This window comes from Prionailurus bengalensis, chromosome B2 (assembly GCF_016509475.1).
Source record: "Prionailurus bengalensis isolate Pbe53 chromosome B2, Fcat_Pben_1.1_paternal_pri, whole genome shotgun sequence".
In the NCBI taxonomy this organism is placed as follows: Eukaryota; Metazoa; Chordata; class Mammalia; order Carnivora; family Felidae; genus Prionailurus; species Prionailurus bengalensis.
In genome coordinates this window covers 53,048,360-53,070,330 of record NC_057349.1, presented here as the reverse complement: position 1 = coordinate 53,070,330, position 21,971 = coordinate 53,048,360, and the positions used below count along the sequence as shown (strand labels likewise).

Below are 21,971 nucleotides of genomic sequence, written 5' to 3'. Positions count from 1 at the left end.
AGGTATTTTTGTCTGTATATTATTGTTAAATCAGTGTGTCATTGGGGGAATGTGGGCTGGGACTTCCTATTCCTCCATCTTGCTGACATCACTCTTCTGTTTCTTTGAGTAAATCAGGTTCCTTATGTGTCTTTAAGAGCATCCAGCAGCCTGTGGCTTGAATTACTCGGTTTTAGGACCTATGTTTTAATTTAGGTACGTTGAGCTTGACTATGTACAGGTTCAGGTAAAGAATAGCCTCTCAGAAACTACTTGTGTTTTCTTACTGTTCTGTTTCCTGCCATCTTGTCTTTTGGATGATGCAGGAAATTTATTTTTTAAGAGAGTATATTATGTTGACTTGCTCAAATGGGGCCAAAGGCCAGATGTCAGAAGATAATTAACTATGCATCTTCAGCCTTATCTTCTTTGAGTGAGTCAGTGAGAAAGAGAGACAGATAGAAAGAGAGGGCGAGTGCCTGCTTGAGTGGAACTTTGGTATCTTATATGCGATAAAACTTAGAGGCTCTTTTCCTGCCAGTGCTTTCTACCATAATAAAGTTTAACTTGGAATGATGTTTAGGACTTCTGATTTTCTTTTCCTCCCATCAAAAGCTGCTCATACTTTGTATAACTGCTCTTTGCTTAGAGATTGTTGGATCTAATTCAAGCCTTACAGTGCTTTGTAATAGTGGCCTAGTGCATTGCCTTATCCTACTTCTATAATTCTACCTGTATTTCATTAGAAGTCACAAAGGGTAAGGATACACATATCAACAATCATGGCCAGGACAACTGAGATATTTTTGGAGGTGGCCAGTATTTTAGCTTTCACGATTTTATAACATGTATGTGATTAACTTCTCTGCTCTCTTATAAAACTGACTGACTTACATTCTTCCTCTTTACTATTGGTATACATATAGTATGAACTTCTGACCACTGAAGTTGGGCAGGAAGAAATGGGGGATGGGAGGTGGGATAAAGTCTCATGGATAGGAAAGGATTGAGTATAATATTCCATAAAATCTCAACAAACATTAGGGGAATCACTTTGTATTCTATCTGTAGATTGAAAGGATTTGAATCTAATCTGAGTTGAAGGGAACTTACATTGTGAGGGACTTAGGGTATATCCCAAAATAAGAATTTTCCATTTAATTGGAGAGGCAAGAGCTATGTTTGCTACAAATAAAGAAACACAGTAAGCTTATAGTTTACGTGAGAAGTGATATTTGATTATTCATTGGAAAAGTAGAATGATTATGGCATGATTTAGAAAATTGACAAATTATGGCATACAGATCTTGTTGTTAGTGTTTATGATTAGATCTAGATGCAGTTGTATGAGTTAATTATGACTAGGAAAGGAATGAAAGGCAAAATATTCAGAATAATTTTCATTACGAGTGTTTAAAGCTCTTTTCTCTCTTTGAAATATCATGTATAATCTCTGTCCCCTAATTATGTATTTCATTTTCATAACACCTCCTTCCTTTTAAAGTAGCAGCAGACATTCTGGTAGAGATAAAAAATTGGTATAACAACTTGGGAAAAGCTTGTGGCATCGTCTGCTAGAGTAAAGCATATAGATCCCCTATGAAACAACAGTTCTACTCCCAGATATATGACGACGAGAAATAAGTTCATATATTTACCAAAAAGCATCTGCAAGAATGTCCATAACAGCTTTATTAAAAATAGTCAAAAACTGTAAACAACTCAAATGATTGCCCACATAAAAGTGGATCGATACATCATAATACACTATAATTCATACAGTGGCATACTACACAGCAACAAAAAAAGAAAAATTCACCGTTAGGTGCAACAACATGGATAATCCCACAGATGTTTGTTGAGCAAGCAAAGCCAAGTAAAAGAGTATACTCTATGGTTTATTTATATTAAGTTCAAGAATGGACAAAACTAATCAATGATAGAAATCCTAACAGTGGTGGCCTCCGGTCATGGTGGTTATTGTCTGTGAAGGAACATGAGGTAACTTTCTATGGTGTTAGATGTGTTCTTTGTCTTGTCTGGGTACTAGTTATATAAGCATGTAAATATGTGCCGGTTGATGTGCAGTTGAAATTAGGGCATTTTATTGAATGTAGATTGTGCCTTAATAAAAACATTTTTAAAAACTCCATACAATGTCTGTTAAAGTAAAGCACTGTCTGCTGATTTTTTTTCTTTTTTTTTTCTTTTTTTTTTCTTTTTAAAAAAATGTTTTTTTCCAACGTTTATTTATTTTTGGGACAGAGAGAGACAGAGCATGAACGGGGGAGGGGCAGAGAGAGAGGGAGACACAGAATCGGAAACAGGCTCCAGGCTCTGAGCCATCAGCCCAGAGCCTGACGCGGGGCTCGAACTCACGGACCGCGAGATCGTGACCTGGCTGAAGTCGGACGCTTAACCGACTGCGCCACCCAGGCGCCCCGGCTGATTTTTTTTCTATAGACCTGAAGCTGTTATGATTATATGGTGCTCCAGCCCAGTCTCTGGAGTCAAACTCAGGTCTAGGTTTGATTCCTAACTTTGTCAACATCACTTTCTTGAAGTGTGATCTTGAGTTAAGTAACGACTCTAACTTTGGTGATAAAGGTCATGTTTTATAAACATTAATATCCATGTATAGGAGGAACATTAGGGACATGCTAAGATGGTTAAGGAAAAAAAAGCAATGGTGTGTATGTTAAAATGATACATAACTGCAATATCTTACAAAAGCTCTGCCAAATTAAAAATGAAACAAGGAGTAAAGAATGAGGTAAAGGAATTATACACATACTATTGTCTGGGTGTGTAAAGGCAAGACACATTACCCTTTCTCCATCTATAGTATTCAAGCAGGAATAACCAAGAAAATTCATTACATTACATAATCAGTGCTTTTACAATGAAAAATGGCAAAACCAGATGAGTTATTTGTATAATTTTGTAAGACTTTAAAATTGTACTTTCTTAACTATTTATTAAGCCAAAAATGATTTTTACTTTTTGTATTTTTCTTATTGTTAAAAATAATATATTCTATGATCAGTGAGGCTACTTAATGGTGCAAAAGATTCTGACTTGTCTGGTTGGTGCACAAGTTATACTAAAGAGTAATAAGAGTCTCTTGTTCTCATTGATTTACCGCTGAAATCTGTACTTACTGTGTCCCATTGCCTGTCAGCCATGCATCTGGCAGACATCTTCCTTAGATGAGAACTGTTGACTCTAAATTAACCTCGATTTCAAGGCAGTGGGATTACTTGATGGTGAAGGAGAATGAAATTATTCAATCTGTAATGAGAAAAGAAATTGTGTGATGATGGGGCTACCTTCTTTCTTATTTAACTAATCTTTGGTAAGAGGCTCTGTGCTTCCATAATTTATTTTGATTTTGTGATTTTGTTATATTTATTATTATTTGCTATTATATTACTATGTTATATTAATTAATTATTAATACAATTAATATATTATATTATTATATTTTTAATATGATGTGATTTAGTACCTTGGTACTAAATTGAAACAATGGTGACTGTACTTTCTTTTAATGAACCTGTGCATGATATTAAAGTACATGATATAATAGACATTCAGAAAGGCAAATGTATTAAATTGCCTCTGAATACCATTGAGGGGTGTGTATCAATTGGACATGTACTCATGTTTGCCTTATCATGAAAACCAAGTTCAATGCGGGAAGTCTTAAGAAGCTGGCTTGCACAGATCTGCACCAGAGGCCCCAAAGGCAACTCTATTTTATTGGACTATCAGGTGTGGATCAGTAAAATTACTTTTGGTTTCTGACCACAGATCTTGATAGAATTCCTTTGTTCTGAATAAAATATTTGACTTCTGGAGAGGGGCAACATATAAATAGTGTGGCAATGTGGAATTAGATTAAATAGGCACTTAGAAAGTAGGCCAGATATATTTTGGAATAATGTATTCATTAGTGTTCCTATGATGTTAACTTATAGGTGGAAAAGTATAGCTGGAATTTGTTCTAGTTAGACTCAAGACATAGGTTTTGTGTCCTTGTCTGTGGCAGAATTTTAAATAAAACATGTTTTTATGACCTTGGTAAGACTGTATTATATTACTAAGCCCTAAGATTTAATAGAAAAGCAAATATTTTTTTCTGTGTTCTATGGATCATTTAAAAATTTTTTGATTTGAGTATAATTTTAAGGCCAGGTGTACAACATAGTGTTGGAAAAGTTTATACATTATGTTATGCTCACCACAAGTGTATCTACCATCTGCCATTATATGTCTATTAAAATATGATCAGCTATGTCTCCCACTCCCCTTTACCTGTATTGACCATCTCCCTACCTCCCTCTACTCTGGCAATCATCGATTTGTCCTCTGTAATTACAGGTCTGATTCTGTCTTTTGTCTATTTCTTCATTTTATTTTACTTAATTTTTTTAGATTCCACATGTAAGTGAAATCATATGGCATTTGTCTTTCTTTGATCTAATTCCCTTAGCATACTACTCTTTAGGTCCATCTATGTTGTTGCAAATGGCATGATCTCATCCTTTCTTACGGCTCTGTAATATTCATGTGTGTGTGTGTGTGTGTGTGTGTGTGTGTGTGACATTTTCCTTATCCATTCATCTATCAGCAGACATTTAGGTTGCTTTGATATCTTGGCTATTGTAAACAATGCTACAACAATCATAGGGATGCATCTAATCTTTTTGAATTCATATTTTTGTTTTTTTTGGGGGGGTAACTACCCAGTAGCAGAATTATTGGATCATATGGCATTTTGATTTTTAATTTTTTGAGTCACCTCTGTACTGTTTGATATAGTGGCTGTACCAATTTACCTTGTCCTCTACACTGTTCCTTACCAACACTTGTTATTTCTTGTCTTTTTGATTTTAGCCATTCTGACAGGTGTAAGTTGATATCTCATTGTGCTTTTGATTTGTCTTTCCCTGATGATCAGTGATCTTTTCATGTCTTTGTATGTCTTCTTTAGAAAAAAATGTCCATTGATGTCCTTTGTCCGTTTTTTAATTGGTTTGTTTTTTGGTATTGAGTTTTATAAGTTCTGTGTAAATTTTGGATATTAACCCCTTTTATTGTATATATCATTTGCAAATATCTTCTCCCATTCTAAAGTAAAGTGGATTAAAGTTCTAAATGTGAGACTTGAAGCCACAAAATTGCCAGAAGAGAATATAGTCCGTGATATCTCTGATATCAGCTCTAGCAACATTTTTCTAGATAATTATCCCCAAAGGCAAGAGAAAGAAAAGCAAAAATAAGCCATCCAAACTGAAAAGCAGACATTGCTGGACCCTAGTGTTTAAAATAAATAATCTTTACTCATCCCAGAAAGCATTCCTATTCTGAATACTCTGAACATATAAATATAAAATGAAATTGAAACTGTGTAGTTGGTATAGGAAATCATTTGTGAAGTTAGGTCTTCTGTTTCCTTTACCCTTGTTCCTGAATACATTCCTTTAAAATAACTTGGTATGTCTAGATTGTTATAATTACTTATTGTGGGTGTTATAACAGGCTCCCAACTGAGTCTCTCTTAGCATTTGAATTGTCTCGTATTTAGAATGATAAGTTCCACGTTTCAGTTCTTATTTCCAGTTTCCATACTTCTCTCTAGATGTGGTTTATATACTTATGCATATATTCCTTTTTTCTACACAGTGGGGGAAATTATTTCCCTAGGTTTCCGCTGAAGTTTGTGCAGAACTGTTGGTTGTTCCATACATAAAATAATTGCTCCATCTATAAAACGTAGCATTTTATTATGGAAGCTTCTTTTACCAGTTTCCTATAACTAGGTATATACAAACATAATACTGGTATCGGAGCATCTCAACTACCTTTTTTTTCAGATCCCATGTATTAAGATATCTTACTGTTCTCTTTACAGGTGAACAAATTGGGAAGAAAAATTACCTTCAAGAAAATATAGTTGGTTAAATACATTTTTCCTAATAAGATGTGCTAGGTAGCAATGAAAACATGGCTGTATGGTACATTCTTGATTTCACAAGCCATGCTACACTGTTCCCCCATGAAATCGTGGGGATTACAATACAGTCTAAAGGACTTTGTTATAGCAAAAGAATGAACACAGTAATTGCTTTATCCCCTGCACTTATGGGCCATTTTGGAGTCACAAACACTTTCACATACATCACATTTGATCCTCAGACAATCCCTGTGAAGGAGATCATTGTTCCCACTTCACAGATGATAATCCAGAGGTTCAGGAGAGGTTAAGAGAGAGGCTTAAGTCTAAAGCTAAAGTTCTTGTTTGAAGTCTGAGATCTTTATCTAACATCTTAGAATTTCTCATTTGTAAAGCAAATCAAAGGAGTAATTCAGATCTAAATATTCTTATGATGTAATGTTTCACACATTTTCTTTCTAGCTGACCTTCCTTCTTTTGTAGTTTTAAATCAAATGCATCTGAAATGAGGCTTCATATATTGTTCTGCATACCTCCCCCCACCGCCTGCCAAAAAAGAACCCCTGCATCATGACAGGAATTATTTAATTTGATTGATTTATGATTTAAACTCTAGAATATAGTGTTATTAGGAACACATTCCCTGCTGTTCATGTTTTCATTGGGAGTAACTTCAACTAGACTGACTCTTCTGACCTCTCTCATCCCTTTCTAGCTCCTTACCGGTGAATGAGAAAATGAGTTTTCAGATTAGTGAGTTTGTTAAACGTCACTGGTCATGGTTGGCAGCGTGCCTTCGGTTTTCTTCTCCTTGAGTCAGTGAGCCTGGGGAGCTAGTGTATTCTGGCTTCCTCTCTAGACCATGTATGAGCTTAATGGGCAGACCCTGCTTCTGAGGTGGGAGAGGGAATAAGTGAGCCCTGCGTTGCTGGGATGGTGTGGGGGTTAATCATGGTGTGCAGTCTCATGAAGCTCACTGGATCAACGTGTTTGCCTCATTCCTGTATCTCCCCATAAGTTAGCTCCAAGCTTACCAGAGAAAGACGGTTGTAATTCATTGGGTCACTTCAAAACTTAAGACCCGAAGAGAAAAATGTCCCTCCTTTTCCAGGAATACTTTTTATTTTATTTCTATCAAACCTTTATTTTATTTCCAGTATTCTATGGTGTAAGTTATGACTGTATGTGTTAGGCTCATAAAATCCATCTCATTACTTTTTATTGTATTGTAAATATGATACTTTTCCCTCTTCTTAATGTTGTGTAAGAATGATTGTTTTAAAGTATGTTTAGTGGAGTTCTTGTTTTATTTTGTTAGCTGCTCTATAAAATGTAAGCAGTCATGCTCAATATGTATGTTATATGAGGACTTTGGAAGAATCTGAAAATACTGCAACATATCTACAGAACAGCTTAATTACATTCAACCATGTAAAATTTTCCACGTAATTTTAGGTGCTAGTTTCTCAGCAAAAAGCATGCCATATTTTTATAACATATAGACGATTGTATAATAGAAATCTTAATGATTTTTCTTAAGGAAATAGTCTTTATTTATAAATATGATTAATGTAATAATAGATGAGATAATAGCCTCATTTTGAGTACTTTCATGAACAGAAAAGACCCACAGTTTTTTCCAGAGTAATAGAAACAATGTGCTTTGAACTGTGGAATTATTAACTGCTTAAACTGGAAAGAATATCAAGAACGACACCTACTTTTTTTACCCCTCAAATGCTGTGAATGCAAAAATGGAATCTTAGAGTTCATCTCCTAGATCCAAGAAATTTAGAATTCTGCAAGGTCATGTGACAAATTAACACCAAATACTGGATGAGAATCGTGAATGCCATTCCAGTCTTCTCCTACCCCACTGGTATCAGGTTGCTTCGTGTTCAAAATAGTGAAGTAAAAACATCAACATGGTGTTGTTCTTAAAACAGTACATTAGCAAGTGTTTCTTTTATATTTGTTTTACTTTTATCCCTTTTTAGGGGGAAAAAGACTTTTGAGACTTCGAATGCCAAAATCACTCCTGCATGTTTTTTCAGACAATGCATTTACATACATTTGTGTGCATATCTAGATTTTATTATTTTCTCTATTATTTCTCCTTTGACATTTTTTCTTTGTCGAAGTAATCTGTGACTAATTAACGTATACTGCTTTTGCTTTGGATTTGTAGAATCTGTTTGTCCAACACGAATTCCAGTGGCAGCTCGCGATGAGAAAGGGTTTGATATTCTTTTAGGCTTGGGAGTAAAGAAAAAGGTTAAGAAAAGAATCCCGCTTTCACCAACAAAGATAAAAGGATATGAAGTAACATCTAAAGTTGACTTATCAGAATTCACAAGGTAAACATTATGACATTATGTGTTGATCTGACTTCTTTTTTTTTTTTTTTTGGTATGTCTGTAGATATGTTGAGAATTCTTTAAGCTTATGCATATTCTTCTTTTTCTAGCAATGTTTTCCCAGAAGGCCTTCCTCCATCATATGTATTTGTCTCCACTCAGAGATTTAAGGTCAAGAAAATGTGGGATTTATGGAGAATTTTAACCATTGACGGAAGGCCACAAATAGCTGTTACCTTAAATGGTGTGGATAAAACATTACTGTTTACAACAACCAGCATAATTAATGGCTCACAAGTGGTCACCTTTGCTGACTCCCAAGTTAAGGTAAATATGCCTGGGTATGAGTATGGTGGTATTCATGGTGGTATTAGCAGGTTTGTGTGTGTTTGGAGGAAGGGAGCCATAATTTTAACACGGCTGAAAAGATACTGACTTCATAATTTAATGTTGCTTTACTGAATAAAAGCAACAGATGAAGGAAATTTGTTTCTTTTTTTTTTTTAATTTTTCAATATTTATTTATATTAGAGAGAGAGAGAGAGACAGAGAGACAGAGTGCAAGCAGGGAAGGGGCAGAGAGATGGAGACAGAATCCGAAGCAGGCTCTAGGGCTCTGAGCTGTGAGACATCAGGACTGGAACTCATGAGGAGTGAGATCATGACTTGAGCCGAGATTGGACTCTCAACCTACTGAGCCACCCAGGTGCCCTGAAGGCAAATTATTTCTTAAATGGGATTAAGGGGTGGGGCTAATTCACATTTTTTGAGTGCCTACTACTAGATGCCCTGAACGCGTAATTATAATATCCACCCAAGGAAGAAGGTATTGCTCTCATTGTACAGACAGAAAAAAAAAATGCAGGGATAATAAATCCCACCTCAAAATAACACAGCTAGTAAGTGGTGACATCAGGAATTGAAGTTAAGTCTTGTCAGTTTCAAAGTCTGGTTGGTTGTTCTTACATTACCATGTCCTACAAAATGCTGAGAGCAAGACATTTGTTAGAACATCAAATACAGGTAGATAATGGGTAAAGAATTCACAATTATTGGGAGGACTTTTTGTTTCCCCAGAAGGAAGCTGTATTTAATAAAATTGATAAACTAAAAATAAAAGTTTATTTTCCAAGTCAAATATGTTCGGAATACAGATGTAGAGATAAAAACAGTTATGTTTTGGTCATTATTATAGTTATGGTAGTCTTACACTATATTGTATAATTTAGGAAGAGTACAAGGTTGTATATGAAATTATGCATCTATGCAATTTCATATGGTAAGCAGATTAAATTTTTAAAAACTTTATTTTTATTAAAGGCAAATTGCTAGGTTCTGTAAGAAATCACAAATGAATAAGGCCTATTTCATACCTCAAAGGAACTTATATATAATGGAAGATTGAAGGTCTCTGATATCTAATAGGAGTACTAAGTATTAGTGGAGAGTGGAGGGAAAGGTAGATTCTAATACAAAATGTGGACAAGACTTATTAATGAGCTGCTTTTTGGATGGGACTTTGAAGAACGAATAGGATTTTGATGAAGAGAGCTAAGGATATGTAAGTCAGTGGTTCAGTATTGAGTAATCATGTATAATAAAATGCAGGGTTTTTATTTAAAGGGTAGAAAGTGGTTACCCCTGCATTTGGAGTATAAGATACATGAAAGAAAGAGCTAACAAGGTGTGAACTCAATTTATGGGGACCTGGAAACCATACACAGGGATTTAGACTTCATTCAGTGGATGACAGGATTCCATCTAAAAGCCTTTAATAGGTGTGCCATGGTCAAAGCAGCTCACTCTCCTCCTTTTGCTTTCACAAAGAATACTTGCATTTCTTTCCTGGAATTGGCATAGGTCCTGGGAATCCGGAAATTAATAAGATGTGGTATCTTCTCTTGATGAAATTCTAGTGAGAGAGATTAATGGTAGTAGAGGTATGAAGAATGGCCTGGAGAGAGCAGGATTAGAGATGTGTTTGGAAATTATTTAGATAAAGCAAGATATCCATGAACCTAAACGATGGTAATGAGAATGGAAAGGGAGAAGTGAATTTGAGTCAAAAGACATATTTGGTAGAACTTTGCGTCTGGTTATTATTAGAACTGAGGGGAGGGCAAGAGGTAAAGACACTTGTTGCGGTTTAGAAACTGAAGTATTATTATCTGAGGGAAACTGAAAGGAAGAAAGTTTTGGGGATAGTTCAAGTTCATTTTGCTTACACATTCTCTCAGTCTGATTGTGAAATATCCTGGTAAAATTATACTAGCCAGTATTAGAATTGTAGGTCCCATATGTAGGAATGAGGTCCAGGCTGTTGATGTAGATATGGGAGTTATTCCATCGAAGTAATAATTGTCCTTCCTGTAAGATAATCAAACGGGAGAATGAAAAAGGTCAATGACAAACCTGTGGAGAATGACCTCATCAAAGGGCAGGTGAGGAAGAGGAGCCTTTGAAGAAACAGAATAAGCAAAGGGAGAAAAAGAAACGAAGATGATCAAGATGGTTTGAATCATGGAAGTTGAATGAGGATATCAAGGAAGATGGACTCGTTAAGGGTGCAAAGTTGCAATGAAGTAAATAGGATGAAGAATGGGAGAAGCCATTTGGATTCAGACATAAGGAACTTTTTTTGTGACCTGGAAGGAATTGCTTCAGGAAATTGATACATCTACTAATATGTAATGAATATGTATTGGAAAATGGGGATTAATTAATTAGTAGCGTTTAAGGTCCCGCTTGGGTCAAGGTGAATTAGTATATGGTACAGACCGTCTGTGTGGTATGGATTTATGGTTGGCAGCGAAGGAATGGAAACAAAGAAAATGAAAGATCGTTAGCATTTTGTTCATGAATGTTCCATACTTTCTTCCTATAGACATTATTTGATGAAGGCTGGCATCAAATTCGTCTCTTAGTAACAGAACAAGATGTAACTCTGTATATCGATGATCAACAGATTGAAAACAAGCCCTTACATCCAGTTTTAGGGATCTTCATCAGCGGGCAAACTCAAATTGGAAAGTATTCTGGGAAAGAAGAAACCGTTCAGGTAGATGAATAATGATTTGCTTTTTGCATTGTATAAAGTGGAGCTCTTGCTGTCCTTTGTGGTAGTATTTATGACATTTAACTGCATTTGACTTAATTATTAATTCCTTTAAGACACTTAAAATGTATTCAGTTTATTAGTGGGATTTTGTTTTTGAGTGTGTATTAAAATGCAAAGTTAGACTTAATAGATTTTATAGGAATTCTTAGAAAAATGTTCCCCTGGGTTAAGGGTAGAATTCTACATTCTTAGGAAACATTAATTTCATATTTCCCAGGAGATAACGAATTTGGAAAAGAAAATGTAAGATTGGAGCTGTGAGTAGGGGCTATAAAATTTGTTTGCAGCTGTGAGGATATAATAAGATGAATGCATCTTGGTGTTCTTTCTTCTTAAAACTAATTTTTGATATTTTTGAAATATTTTTGAAGCTGGAGTATCTATCTGTGGTTTGAGAAGTGTGTGTATAAAAAGATAGCCATTTCTTGAAAAATGCTTTGTTTGAAAAGGTGTGTTTTTCCCTCTGTGTTTCTATTAAGGGAAGACTGTCACATCCAAATTATGCACATGGTCTCTCTGTATTAATGTTACATATCAAATTGTAGTGTTTAAATAGAAACAGGTGTTTGGCCTACTCATCACATAACACTCCATGCCATCAACTAAGTGTCTGAAACGAAAGATGACTTCTTAAGCCGACTCTATTGTAATCAGAAATGTTGCAGAGATTTAGGATAAACACAGAAAGCCTGGGAAAGCTTTTAAGTGTCCTAGGAAATGCTCTCTAGACTAGCTCTTAATACAGAGATAATAATAAAAGCTCCACTGGTTCCTGAAGGACATCAGAGATTTGTTTTTAGTGCTAGAGTTTTCGTTATGAATTATGTTGCATCACATCTTTCAACTGTATCTTAGGTATTCAGATTTAGTGTTTTTATGTTTTAGCTGAGTGCTAAACCTTACATAACAGCTCATGTATTTGGGTTGCTTTTCTTAAGCTATTAGCTTGTGCCTCAATTTTAACTTGAGTGGGTTTTGTTCCTAGTTTGATGTCCAGAAGTTGCGAATCTACTGTGACCCAGAACAGAACAACAGAGAGACGGCATGCGAGATTCCTGGATTTGTGAGTAGGATGGATTATTTTCCCCCGAGTGTTGCTTCAGTACTTTCAGAGCAATAAACAAATGACAGATAATGTGTGAGCCTTAATTAAATATACAGCGTTAATTTGTTTGTTAATTGTCAGTGCAAATAAAGTTACATTGATTAAAACATATTTCATAATTGAAATAAAATTATAATGTATCTCTGTACACATAGGAATGGAAGAGCACAAGGAAGTATTTTTTACACATCTCAGCATGTGATATTTCCAGTACTCAAGTGAAGCAGGGCTGGGCCTGCTCTAGAAAAACATAGGATTCTTTGTCTGAATATGTAGAGTGTAAATACATTTCTATATTTCATTAAATGTGTGGACAGAATACCCCACACAGCACAATTCTGAAGAATAGGAAGTGATTCATTTTCCTGTTCATCAGCACGTTTTCTCAAACCATAAGGAATATATAGGTTTCTTTTTGTTGTTGTTACCTAAGTAAGATTTTCTTGTTTCTAGGTTATAAGCCACTTTCTATTTATGTAGCTATATTCATTAATGTGTTAGGAGGAAATAATTATAAGCTAAAATATTAGTCTGATTATATATGTCTGCTCCTAGTATGTGTGTGTGTAATCAATCCCTCTCTCCTTGGACCTATATGTATGTATGTATGTGTATATATATATATATGTATATATATATACACATATACACACATACATATATATGTATATATGTATATGTATATATATACATATATATATACACATATATATATTTGTAATGCAGATAAGGCAGAATATTGTAAAAGTTTCCAGTGACATTTGAGCTCATGCTATAGTTCTTTTAGTTTGTAAAGTCATACTGTCATAATCTCCTTTTTTCCTATCAAACTGTGAATAATCTGAAAATCCACATGTTCTGAAAACTTGAGGATGTGGAGCAGTGCTATGAAGGATCTATAATAAAATCCAACATGGAACCTTTTAGAAATAATTCATTCTTGGTCTTTTAGATAGGTAGTTGTTTAAACACCGTAACTTTTATTTTAGATATTTATAGCTTAGAATATGAATCTCTAATCTCTCCTAAAAGTACTAATAAGTGATTGCATTTGAGAGTCCATCTTATATACTTATTTGTTGATATTTCTTCATCGATGTGATGGCCATTACCATTACCCTCCCACATCATGAAAGCCCAGGATTAAATGGTGGATTCTCAGTCCTCACAGCCACTGTTTTGTGTTTTTATGTCTCTTCCCTTCCTCTGAGGTGTGAGTTCATGAGGCTTGTTTGCCTTTTGCATCTTATTCCCACTTTCTTATCTTCTGATTGAATTTATTATTGTTTGGAAAGATTATTAACCTATTTAAAATCATGTGTTATTCACTGAGAAACAGATTGTTGAGTGAGAAGTTCTCCTAAAGTAAAAGGCATAAAATTTAATGCGTGGAATTTGTGACTTTCTCAGATGTGTTTTGGCTTTTTCCTCTGGTTCTTAAATGACTTCCAGAAAGTTCGAGGGGGCATATAAATCTCACCGAGGTACTTTTGCTCCTGAGTGGCCATTATACCAAGCTGCTTTGGCATTTTCGTTTACTCCTTTCACTCGTCGTTGTTGTTCATTTCCTTACTTTATCCTACTGTAAATGTTTTCATAACATGTACAAATAGGTACTTTTTTTAAGGATAGTTGCAAACAAATGTTTTAACTCTTGCCGGTTCCAATACTTCATGTATCTGGAACCTGGACAATGAAATATCTGTAAATTAGGAAGAAAATTTAGAAAAAATTAAAAGCATCTTTTAAAACCCATTTGTTCTTCCTTTTCTTTCAGAATGGTGAGGTAGGCCTGGAAACTATTATTCTCCTTAAGGTAGTATTTGTACTGTGGGACTGTTTAGCTTGCTTCCATCAACTGTGAGTATATTAGACAAATAGAACTCATTTTTTCTGTCATTGGAGTGTATTTCGTTTTCATAGCTTTTTGTGATTCAGAATTTCGTATTGGATTGGTCTGAATAAAATTGGAAAGTCAGTGTGAGATACCTTTACCATTTCGCACAGACATGCAGGTGCATACACATACCTGTGTACACATGCATATGTATGTGTCTTCCCACATTTGTTGTTTATTTCCATTTCTGTCTTTGTAGTGCCTCAACGGTCCCAGTGATGTAGGCTCTACTCCAGCTCCCTGTGTTTGTCCTCCGGGAAAGCCAGGACTGCAAGGCCCCAAAGTGAGTACTGCCTAACATGCTTTTCTTGTTAAAACCCACAAACAAAAGAGCTGAGCAAATGCCCAAAATTCCTAGGCACCGCTGACCCTTTATTGAAATTTCTACCTAGTGTCTTAGAACAGTTTAAAACCTGAATTTTAGTGATTTTTTTAAAAAAGCATATTCTAATCTGTAAGTGCCTTTGAACCTAGAACTGATTCCCCTGGCCCACAGTAAAGTGAGGGAACTTTATTAGTTTGTTTGCTGGTTTATCTGGTTCCCTCCCACCACCCTCAAAGACTGCTGCCAGATGCCAAGAACCATACCTCCTTACAATCTAATAAAAAATGAAGAAAGGGCATTTGTTGAGATGTGTTCGAAATTCTCAGTTTGTCAAAATGATTTCCAGATAGGGGGTGCCTGAGTGGCTCAGTTGGTTAAATGTCCAACCTCAGCTCAGGTCAAGATCTCATGGTTTGTGAGTTCAAGCCCTGCATCAGGCTCTGTGCTGACAGCTCAGAGCCTGGAGCTTACTTCAGATTCTCTCTCTCTCTCTCTCTCTCTCTCTCTCTCTCTCTCTCTTTCTCTTTGTTTCTGCCCCTCCCCCACTCACACATTTTCTGTGTCTCTCTCAAAAATAAACATTAGAAAACTTTTTTTAAAAATAAAAAGAAATGACTTTCAGATAGAAAAATGAAGTAGAAATATTAAAATTGACTTCAACATTATGTTTGATGTCTAATTCTAAATTCTAAAAAACAGGCATATAGAGATTTATTAATTTTACTTAATTATGTGATAATCACTTTGGGGGAGTAGGTCTATTAGTGATACTCATATATGCACATCTTCCAGTTGCATATATTGATTTGTGTATGTATATATGTTAATTGTGTGTATGTGTATATGAACATTTACATATTTATTTGTGTATTACACATTTTTATGTGATTGGAGCCATGATGTGCATACTATTTCTCAACTAGTTACTTTTTATATAACTAAATATTTTGAACATGTTTCTATGCTATTAAATATGAATGATTAAGTGTAAGTTAATACTTACTGTGGCATCACTTAGACCCAGCCTGATACTGAGACGTTAAGTGGTTTGTCTACTCTATGTGAATCTTATTCATTTAATAGTATTTTACAGTATCACTTAAATAAAAATGATGTCTAACTTTGAAGCAGGTATGACTCCCTAGCCAAAAAGAGTGTTTTGTGTATTGATCATTTATTGCCTGAGGTGACCAAGCAATAAATATGAATTATGATGTTCATTTCGATGGAATTTCCTTAAGTGTTTTAGTCACCATCACTGAAAATTTTAGATTTTAAACTGCTCATCTGATTTAATTCTTCCTATCTTTTATGCATGTTTCTCCTGTCCATTTTTATGTGATAATTCATGACACACTCCAGGTCTAGCATTAAAATCAAGAAACAAATATAATTTAACAAATAAAAGTACACATTCATTATTTTATTTAAAGAAAATCTATTTGGTTTGGAATTTGACTTCAGTATATTATAATCAATTTATTATTATAAAGTATTTTTAAATGGTATTTAGGTAAGTTAATCTAAGTGTTCTTCCTTTTAAAGTTTATTTATTTATTTTGGGGGGGTGAATGAGTGGGGAAGGGCAGAGAGAGAGAATCCCAAGCTGGCTTTGTGCTGTCGGTGCAGAGCCCCACAGAGGGCTTATATGTATATGTATATGTATATGTATATACATACATATATGTATACATACATATATACATATATGTATACATATATACATACATATACATACACACATATATACATACATATATATATAAATTCAATTTGAAATATTATACATAAGAATTATTTGATCTGTAAGATATATAATATGGAAATGAGAGTCCCATTATGTCTGACCTCTCAAAGCCCAGAGTGCTTTCCTGACTCCCAGGGAGGTTCTGGCCACCCCTAGGGTATCTTAAGGTTTGTCTTCTTTTGGGGAGACATCAGATGCCTCTGATGCTTTCTGAATCTTTATTAGTGATCTGTTAGGTGTCTTGAAGTGACATCAGTTTTTATTCACATGTGTTTCTACAGCAAAGTTCCAGAGCACCCTTTGTCTTATCTGGTAAAGCCTCTGACATCCAGTGTTTCCAAGTTCCATGTGTTCCTCATGTTCATTTTCTTAGTCATAATCTCACACTATTGCCACCTACTACTTTAAGCGAAATTGCAGTTTTCCACCAATCTTCAAGTTGGCGTGCCTTCTAGATCTGCTTTCCATTTTCTTCAGAAAATCTGGCAGGAGAACAGGAACACACACATACTCTTCCATCCTTTTAGGGCTCTTTCCCCTGGAGGTGGTTCCTAGCCCACATCAGGGACCTGCATGTGAAAAACAGAATCCCTAGCAACACTCTGAGTTGTATTTCCTTTAGAGAATTTCTGGCTTGGGGAATTAATAGGGTTTTAATTAGACCAGCACAACTGGAACTAAAATAGATGAAGTGTTTTTACTTATAGATTGAACTGAGACTTAATGGGCATTTTTGTTAGATGCTCTCTGGAAAGTTTTGTAGATAACCATCAAATAGAGTTACCTGTGAAAAACAGATCTAGTATTCCTGCTAACCAGAAATAGATTTCTGGGAGCTGATAGTTGACTCCTGAGACTGAAACTGAGGTGAAATTCTTGTGTGGGTAGGTGGGTAAATGCTTATTCTAGGATAAAGAAAGTCATCTGTTTAGAATTCTCTGAGTTTCCAAAAGATAGGACAACCCTATTGGAAAACTAGGTCAAATTAACTGTGGTAGCCTGTACTTAGACTTACCATGGCATTATAACTCTATAAAAAGCATAGAAATATATGTCTGTTACTGGATTGCGAGTTCCTTAAAGAAAAGCTAATTCATTTTGCATTCTTAATGTCAAATATAGGGAGGATCCAATAAACCTGTTGGAATAATTTTTCTATGCAAGCACTTTACATTTAATAAAAACTAAATTCTCCTTTGAAATTCCAGTGTCTAACAGTGCTTAATGATGGTAGTTTTTTAATTTAACGAATTATGAAATCATTGAACAAATAAGATTCACCCCTCTTCCCAGTTGACTTGTGTGGGATGGAATGCCTTTGTTGTGCTATGGGAGATCCAGGCAATCCCCAATTTACAAACACCCCCTTTCAAAAGACCTTTGTGACTGGCAGGTTCTCTCTCCACTTGAGTAGTCATAGGAACGTTTGTGGGGGCAGACTCCCACATTTGATCTAACCTTGATATTAGAGCTATTAGTTCAGAAGTGGAAAGAAGGCGTTTTGTCTTCTTTTTAGGAAGGAGCAATTTCTTACTAATCCTTTCCTCTGAAATTACTGCCTCCCCCTCTCCAGCTGTATCTATCTCTATTGACTTCCTTTGTTTCACCCTCATCAGTCCACTGATTAGGGATTTCTTTGAGCTATCAAAGTATCCTCTGTTTAAAATACAAAAGCCTTTGGAAAATTTCAGGGGCCACCGGGCATTCACATTTTTATGTAGATTTCCCCAGACTAAGTGGATTCCTTCTATCCTGTGAGTGGGTGTTTGAGTTTTGAGGGAGGGAAGAGGTTGGTTTGGGAGGAGGGAATAGGTCGTAGGTCAGGACTCCTGCAAGTCTTCAGGGGAGCATGAAGGCACGAGGATTTTTGAGAAAAGGGCTTGAATACCTGGGATGTGGGCCTAGGTGAAGGGCTCCAAAGACCTTTGTTTCAGATGAGCAACTTAAACTATTAGCTTGCTTCTGCAAGCACAACTGTTTCTTACTTTAATTATTCATATTTACACGACTTGAGAGGCCAGATGCAGAGATGTTTTAGCTTAGTCCATGACATTTCCACTCCTGTCAACAACTCAAAAATCCTGTGGCACGAGTTCAGTTCAACATAAGTAAGTATTGCTTTTCAGCTGAACACATAGTTTCTAAAATTCAAAATGTGCAAATGTTTCAACTAAATTAGAAGAAACTGGATTGGGAATTTAGTCACAGTTGTACAATAGGCCCTATGTCTCATGTAATGTATTTGGAAATTGTTTTCCATGTTAAGTTTCTTAGCAGTCCCCAGGTCTGGTTCTAATCAGTGTATGCGTTTTAATGTGGGCAGGGACAGTGGTGTTTAGGAGCATGGACTCTGGGCCTGCATTGGCTGAGTTCAAGTGACATCTTCACTACTGCTGTGTGACCTTAAGCAAGTGACCTACCCCTCCGGGCCTCAGTTGTCCTATACAGAAAATGGGAATAATGAAATTACTTGTGTCATGGGATTATTAAAAGGATTAAGTAATTTAACATATGTAAATCTCTTACAGCAGTGTGTAGCATATAATTAACAAAGGTTGAGCATCAGCTTTTATTACAGTAATACAATTGAATTTTTATTCTGATTGGTCGTCTCTCCAAAATTAGTGTTTTACTTTATTCTCCCAATTTTATGGAAACAACACCAACCCTTCCTGAGTTTTTGCAAATAAATAGTAGGGCAATAGTCAAAATAGCCAGTAAAACCTGCCAGAAATAATAGAACCTGAAAAAGAGATTATTTTCCCTCTTGGGGCCCGTTCACCAGTGTTATATGGTCCTTACAAAGTCACATTGGATTTATCTTGTGAGTGATTTTTTTTTTTTGTCTTGAAACCTAGTTTTTATTTATGTAAAATGTTAAGTATGTTTTGTACTTTTATGCAGCATTAAACCACAAATCTCATTTCTTCTTATCCCAAACCTGTATTTCAGCTTTGTCATAAAAAATAAACCCTCTAAGATCCTTTTAATATCCTAGATTTTGCTGATGATTAATATGCTGCAAATAAAGAGGGTCATTAACAGGAAATTTGACTTAAGTCAATTGGTAGGGTCATGTTGGTGGCTCAGTTGGTTAAGTGTCTGATTTAGGCTCAGGTCATGATCTCATAGTTCATGGTTTTGAGCCCCTCCTCTTGCTCTGAGCTGACATTGCGGAGCCTGCTTGGGATTCTCTCTCCTTCTCTTCCTGCCTCTCCCTTGTTTGTGCTCTCTCTCTCTCAAAAATAAATAAACTTTAAAAAAGTTTAAATCAACTGGCAAATAGTTCTTGAATCTCTACTTGATAGCATTTTCAACCCCTGCCTCTTCTGCCAAAAAAGGAAGAGTTTGCAAAGAGTCTGAATTCAAATGATAAATGCAGACTAATCAAGGAAAAACTGAAAGAATTCTACTTAAGAATAAGGAAACAGTTAAGAGCTGCTATCGTATTTCAAAAGAAAAAGACATCAAGTAAAAAGGAATAATTGATTCTTTTTTTAAAAATGTTTTCAAGAGAGAGAGGAGAGCAAGGGACAGGCAGAGGGAGAGAGAGGGAGACATAGAATCCGAAGCAGGCTCCAAGATCTGAGCTGTCAGCACAGAGCCTGATGCGGGACTTGAACTTGGGAACTGTGAGATCATGACCTGAGCCAAAGTTGGACGCTTAACTGACTGAACCACCCAGGCGCCCCTTAAAAATAAATTTTTTTTAGTGTTTATTTTCAAGAGAGAGAGAGAGAGTGAGAGAACAGGGGAGGAATAATTGATTCTTAAGTGGATAAGGAAGGGAACCTTCTTGCCAAGAGAAAAAAAAAAATGGAATGTGTTGAAAGACCTCAGGTCCAATCTGAACATGGATAAAGGATGGCAGGGAGGCCAGAGATGAAGGTGGATCCTCTCATAATAAGAACAGTAAAACTCAGGGCGCCTGGGTGGCTCAGTCAGTTAAGAGTCGCATTCTTGCTTTCTGCTCAGGTCATGATCTTGTGGTCATGGGATTGATCCCCATGTAGGGCTCCACGCTGAGCATGGAGACTGTTTAAGATTATTTCTCTCTCTCCCTCTGCCCCTCTCCCCTACTCACTCTCTTTCTCTCTCTCTAAAATTAAAAAATAAAAATAAAAAAGAGAAAACGCTAACTACCTAGAGAACCAGAGTGTTACTCCTTAATGGAAGTACTTGGGTTAGAATTATAAATTCTGTCTCTTCAGGAAGGCATTACATGTTTCAGCATTATTTTTCTCCCTGGATTTATAGCTACTCTTTCTCTCTTTTAAAAATGACATTTCCATTTTTCTTAGCCTTTCCTTGTGCTGTGCCTCGTGGGCAGCTCCTAAGTGAAAAGCCCATCCTTCCTTCATTGGCCACTTAATAGAGTTCACATAGTTCTTTCCATTTTTCCTGTTCCATTTTTCAGGAACAAATCTCCCTAACCAGTAGCCTGAAGTAGTATTTCAGACTAGCAGATCTGGGTCTGTGAAAGTACCCTTAGTATTGGTGTTTAGTTAACTTACAATTATTGGGGTCCTGTGTGAATGATTTCTTAAATAATTAATTATTGAACTGAAATCAGTTGTCTTACCTCTAGGCAGGAGTTTACTGATAGTATATGTTTTTAAGCAAGATGCCCCATGTGGATCTCATGGACTCAGTAATAGATTAATACATTAATTTTGAAGTATTTCTTAGAATTAAATTATACAACTCCCTTACCTCACAAAAAAACGTTCCCTTTTTTTATGGGTGGTGACCGTCTGAATGCCATTGGGCAACATACTAGAGTTCCATAAAATGTGCCTGGGTGAATTGTCATATTGTAGGGAATAGTGTTCTTTGGACATCCTTGGATTGTGAAGGCAAAGGTCATTTCTTCATTTCTAGGTATTAAATGTGTGAAAGACTGTGGGGGTTGGGCAGATTTATTTGGCTTGGCCATGCTTTCATGTAAATAATCAGATTTAAAAATTTTAACATTATTAAAGAGACGCATTGACTGGAATAAAAGAAATGAGTGTCATACAGCTTTAAACTTGAGTCCCATGTGTAAGATCATAGAGCCTGTGGACTTAAAAAAAATTGTGAATTTAATTATGACATTATAGGTCATTGATATCTGTAGTGTAACATTTAGAATAAAGACTGTAGACTTACAAATGAAAGATGGCTATTATTGAAACCATATTAGCTATGACACTTAATTTGTTTAGAATTCTAAAAATGTCCTGCCATAAATACTGACATTTTACATTAGTGAAAAGTATCTCACTTGTTATACTTGATATACTCACAGAAATAAATCCTTGAAAATTTTGCATAATAAAAAGCCTTTATTTGGTAAAGTGGGTGTTTAAAATATGGCATTTTTCTAACCCTATTTTGGGACTTATGGTTTTTTTTTTGTTTTGTTTTGTTTTTTAACATACAGAGAGGTACAAATAATGGAATTGGTTTGAACCTTGAAGGCATCTGATTGCATCATTATGG

At 35.6% G+C, this 21,971-nt stretch overlaps 1 protein-coding gene across 2 annotated transcripts in view; it reads left to right on the top strand.

The window, feature by feature from the left end:
- The window catches only part of COL21A1 (collagen type XXI alpha 1 chain), a 175,941-nt gene that overhangs the window by 61,050 nt on the left and 92,920 nt on the right, over window positions 1-21,971 (top strand). The window contains exons 4-9 of one of the 2 annotated variants that reach the window (XM_043591678.1): window positions 8,127-8,295; window positions 8,406-8,622; window positions 11,180-11,353; window positions 12,399-12,476; window positions 14,296-14,304; window positions 14,615-14,698. In XM_043591678.1, the coding sequence (XP_043447613.1) occupies window positions 8,127-8,295; window positions 8,406-8,622; window positions 11,180-11,353; window positions 12,399-12,476; window positions 14,296-14,304; window positions 14,615-14,698 (731 nt within the window). The remainder of the gene's footprint in view (window positions 1-8,126; window positions 8,296-8,405; window positions 8,623-11,179; window positions 11,354-12,398; window positions 12,477-14,295; window positions 14,305-14,614; window positions 14,699-21,971) is intronic. The other variant, XM_043591679.1, reaches the window with a different exon arrangement.